The sequence below is a fragment of the Bos mutus genome, chromosome X, assembly GCF_027580195.1.
Source record: "Bos mutus isolate GX-2022 chromosome X, NWIPB_WYAK_1.1, whole genome shotgun sequence".
In the NCBI taxonomy this organism is placed as follows: Eukaryota; Metazoa; Chordata; class Mammalia; order Artiodactyla; family Bovidae; genus Bos; species Bos mutus.
Genome location: NC_091646.1, coordinates 94,266,309 through 94,271,381, shown reverse-complemented (window position 1 = coordinate 94,271,381; position 5,073 = coordinate 94,266,309). Strand labels below are relative to the sequence as shown.

General features: G+C 44.7%; 1 protein-coding gene across 1 annotated transcript; it reads left to right on the top strand.

The window, feature by feature from the left end:
* The first annotated feature begins 1,494 nt into the window (after positions 1-1,494).
* LOC102271391 (ferritin heavy chain-like) lies at positions 1,495-2,878 on the top strand. Its single transcript, XM_005889442.2, has 2 exons — positions 1,495-1,564; positions 2,355-2,878. Exons 1-2 carry the CDS (start codon positions 1,495-1,497, stop codon positions 2,876-2,878), a joined length of 594 nt encoding a protein of 197 aa, XP_005889504.2.
* Positions 2,879-5,073: the final 2,195 nt, after the last annotated feature.

The following is a 5,073-nucleotide window of genomic DNA, read 5'->3' as shown; positions in this document are numbered from 1 at the left end:
CTCCTCTTGGTTCTCCCCCTATCCAGGCTCTCCTGTGCCTTCAGCTGACTGTCAGTCTCAGGTCTTGCCAGCCTCCATAATGAGGTGGTTTAGTAGCTAAGTTGTGTCCAATGCTTGCAACCCCATGGGTCATAGCCCACCAGGCTCCTCTGTCCATGGGATTCTCCAGGCAAGAATACTGGAGTGGGTTGCCATTTCCTTCTTTAGGAGATCTTCCCAACCCAGGAATCGAACCCAGGTCTCCTGAATTGCAGGCAGATTCTTTACCAACTGAGCTTCAAGGGAAGCCCCGCCTCAATATTTACATGAGCCAATGCTTAAAATCAATCAATCCTATTGGTTCTGTTTCTCTAGAGAACACTGAATAATACATATACTGACCACAGACATTTCATTTTATGGTCCTATAATTGTTGCAGGGAGGAAGCCAATTCTGACTCCATGTTGGAAACTGTTTCTTTGATTTGCTTTTCTGTTGCTCTTGTTATTATAATCATACTCAATGGCTTGCCTGGAGGACTCTGCCCCTCTGCTTGACAGTAAACTAAAGTGCCTTTGTTCAGTTCCTGGAGAGAGAGTTTGTTCCTGCTCATCCATGAGTAGAAGAGATTAACACATCCCTTCCAAAGGCTGGCCATTCCCTTGGAGATGTTTTGCAAGGCTGAAGACCCTTTCACTTTACTTCCCTAATGCCTCTCTCTCTCTCTCTCTCTCTTATTCTGCCTTTTTAATTTAGTTCCTTATTGCTTCCTTCTCTCTGATCTATAAAAGAACCTGGCATCCAGGCCCCAATACAATGATTATTTTGAGGCACTAGCCTGCCATCTTCTCTGTCTGCCAGCTCTCTGATTGAAGTCCTTTTCCTTGCCTCAACACCCCATTACTCAGATTCACTGGCCTGTTGTGTGGCGAGCAGAGTAATATTGGACTCTGTAACATAATCATATTTTTTAAAAAACACATTCTGCTCTGAATTTTTCTCATTTTGTGTTTGTACTTAGTTTTATATTCTTCATTAATGAAAAACTGAATGAAATGGTTTATACACAAACAAACAAACACACACACACACATTTCCTTTCTGGAAATTTGAGTCCCAGTCCATGCTTCTTTGTTGATTATTCCTTAGAAATGTTGGTTAAGTTTTAGGGTTCCCTTAGTTATAATTTATATTTTACTATTACCTACTTACTTAGAATTAATGATAAGGTATAAAATATCTGAGAAACACCATTATCACCCTTTGGGACAAATATATCCATTCAAGAGTATTATTAAGATATTATGGAGTAAAATTGTAGGGATACTAAATATTCAATAAATATTTGCTGAATGAATGAAAGATAATTTGAGATCAATGGTATTTCCTACCACTGTGGCTCATTTCAAACACCATAATTGATGGGTTAAAAAATGTTTGCTGAGTGGCAGCGAAAGGACAAATGAGGCTGGAGGGGATGAATATATCCACATGGTTAAGTGCTTTCTCTAAGAATGCATCTAAGTCTTTTGTTTTCTGACAGAGAAAAGAGAAGTTTGCACTTACCCAAGAGGAAGGAAATTGGTAAGTCAGGTGAAAGGGCTGGGTTTCTAGGACTGTGCTGAAAGATTAGGAGATGAGAGAGAACAAAGGGAGCATAGATGAAGGTCAAAAAGAGTGAAAGCTGCAGAGGTGCAAAGATTCACTAAGACTCTGGAGGTGGCACTCCGCTGTCAGACAAGTGTGAACTTGACCAGAAACAGAAAAGTAGAGATCACTGGAGTTAATGAGGTCCAGAAACCCAATGAAGAACCTATTAGAAGTGTCATTAGTATGGGTATTGAAGTCACTGAGGAGAGCTGCCTTCAAAAAGAGCTCTGTAATAGTAAATATAACCACGATACCAAAAGAGGACTGTTTAATAAAACAATCACATTAGGGCCCTATTCAAATAAGTTGTGCAAAGAAATCACATACATGATTAACGCAAAACGGATGCACTAATATTCATGAATAATGCTTTAAAATATTATATCGTCCAGAAGCTCATTGCAGTTGCCCTGCATCACCCAGGTTTTGGAGGAACCTGGGACGCTGCACTCATGCTCTGCCCACTGACATGCACCACCTTCCCACCCCACCCCCATTATGGAACCGGAACCTCCTCTCAACCCTCCCAAGCCCAGTAAGGGACTTGACTTTCAGTCCCTTGCAGAACTGCTGACCTGACCTGAGATGCCTGCTCCTGGCTACCCGCATTGTCCACCCTGGGAACTCTTTGAGGCTGGTGGAAATGGCCCCGCAGCTTTGCATTCACCTTCTTGCCCACTGCACCCGTGTCGCCCGCCATGCTGCCCGTGCTGCCCTCACTAAGTACGCCAGAACTACTGCCCCAAATGTGAGGCCACGGTCAACAGCCACGCTGCCCTGGAGTTCCACGCCTCCTTCCAGTGCCTGGCCATGGCCTTCTACCTCGACTGTGATGACATGGCCTTGAAGCACTTCTCCCGCTTCTTCCTGCTCTGCTCCCATGAGCACAGCGAGCGGGCTGAAAACCTGCTGTTCCTGCAGAACCAGCGTGGCGGCCGCATCTGCTTCCTCGACATCAGAAAGCCTGAGACCCAACAGAGGGAAAGTGGCCTCCAGGCCATGCAGGACGTCCTGCACCTGGAGAAGTGCATCAACCAGAGCCTGCTCAACCTGTACCAGCTGGCCACTGACAGCAGTGATGCCCACCTGTGCCACTTCCTGGAGACCCACCACCTGGACCAGCAGGTCAAGTTCATCAAGGAGTTGGGGTATGTCAGCAACCTGAGCAACGTGGAGTCCCTGGAAGGCAGCCTGGCAGAGTACGTCTTTGACAAGCTCACCCTGGGTGACGGCGACAAGAAGGACTAAGCCTGGACTGGACTTTCCGCCGAGTCCCGGGTGAGTGCCCAAGGTCACCCTGCCTGCCATGCAGACCACAGTATTGCCCTCGCAGAAAAAGTTCACCTAAGTTTTTTCCCTCCAGTTTTGCCATTTCTTCACATAAAGTTATTGGTTCTCAGAATTGAAAGAGACATGTGTACCCCAATGTTCATCGCAGCACTGTTTATAATAGCCAGGACACGGAAGCAACCTAGATGTCCATCGGCAGATGAATGGATAAGAAAGCTATGGTACATATACACAATGGAGTATTACTCAGCCATTAAAAAGAATACATTTGAATCAGTTCTAATGAGGTGGATGAAACTGGAGCCTATTATACAGAGTGAAGTAAGCCAGAAGGAAAAACACCAATACAGTATACTAATGCATATATATGGAATTTAGAAAGATGGTAACAATAACCCTGTATGTGAGACAGCAAAAGAGACACAGATGTATAGAACAGTCTTTTGGACTCTGTGGGAGAGGGCGAGAGTGGGATGATTTGGGAGAATGGCATTGAAACATGTATAATATCATATATGAAACAAATTGCCAGTCCAGGTTCAATGCATGATACAGGATGCTTGGGGCTGGTGCACTGGGATGACCCAGAGGGAGGGTACGGGGAGGGAAGTGGGTGGGGGATTCAGGTTGGGGAACACGTGCACACCCATGGCGGATTCATGTTGATGTATGGCAAAACCAATGTAATATTATAAAGTAATTAGCCTCCAATTAAAATAAATAAATTTATATTAAAAATAAATCTTAATTCCTAAGTAAAAACAAACAAAAAGTTATTGGTTCTTCAAATAAAGTTATTAGTTGATGCATCAATAAATGTCTGTTTGATTTGTATGTGCAAATCTCTCACCTTTTAAACCTTAAAACAGATATCCAGGAGTCTCTCCAGCTACCCATGCCCTGTCCACGTGCAGCTCAGGATCTCCACCAGAGAGAGAAGGTGTTCCATGGGATCATGGAAAACACAAACTCATTCCTCTACTAGTAAACAATGTCCGGTGGGGGGTGGTCTGGGGCCCTGGTGAGTGTGAGCGCCTGTGCAGAGATAAAGCATAAGGTACATATACACAATGGAATATCACTCAGCCATTACAAAGAATACATTTGAATCAGTTCTAATGAGGTGGATGAAACTGGAGCCTATTATACAGAGTGAAGTAGCCAGAAAGAAAAACACCAATACAGTATACTAACACATATATATGGAATTTAGAAAGATGGTAATGATACCCTATATGCAAGACAGCAAATGAGACAGAGATGTATACAACAGTCTTTTGGACTCTGTGGGAGAAGGCGAGGGTGGGATGATCTGAGAGAATACCATTGAAACATGTATACTATATATGAAACAGATAACCAGTCCAGGTTCAATGAATGAGACAGGGTGCTCAGAGCTGGTGCACTGGGATGACCCAGAGGGATGGGATAGGGAGGGAGGTGGGAGGGGGGTTCAGGATGTGGAACACATGTAAACCCATGGCTGATTCATGTCAACGTATGGCAAAACCAATCAGATCAGATCAGATCAGTCACTCAGTCGTGTCCGACTCTTTGTGACCCCATGAATTGCAGCACGCCAGGCCTCCCTGTCCATCACCAACTCCCGGAGTTCACTCAGACTCACGTCCATCGAGTCAGTGATGCCATCCAGCCATCTCATCCTCTGTCGTCCCCTTCTCCTCTTGCCCCCAATCCCTCCCAGCATCAGAGTCTTTTCCAATGAGTCAACTCTTCGCATGAGGTGGCCAAAGTACTGGAGTTTCAGCTTTAGCATCAGTCCTTCCAAAGAAATCCCAGGGCTGATCTCCTTCAGAATGCACTGGTTGGATCTCCTTGCAGTCCAAGGGACTCTCAAGAGTCTTCTCCAACACCACAGTTCAAAAGCATCAATTCTTCGGTGCTCAGCCTTCTTCACAGTCCAACTCTCACATCCATACATGACCAACGGAAAAACCATAGCCTTGACTAGATGGACCTTTGTTGGCAAAGTAATGTCTCTGCTTTTCAATATGCTATCTAGGTTGGTCATAACTTTCCTTCCAAGGAGTAAGCGTCTTTTAATTTCATGGCTGCAGTCACCATCTGCAGTGATTTTGGAGCCCAGAAAAATAAAGTCTGGCACTGTTTCCACTGTTTCCCCATCTATTTCC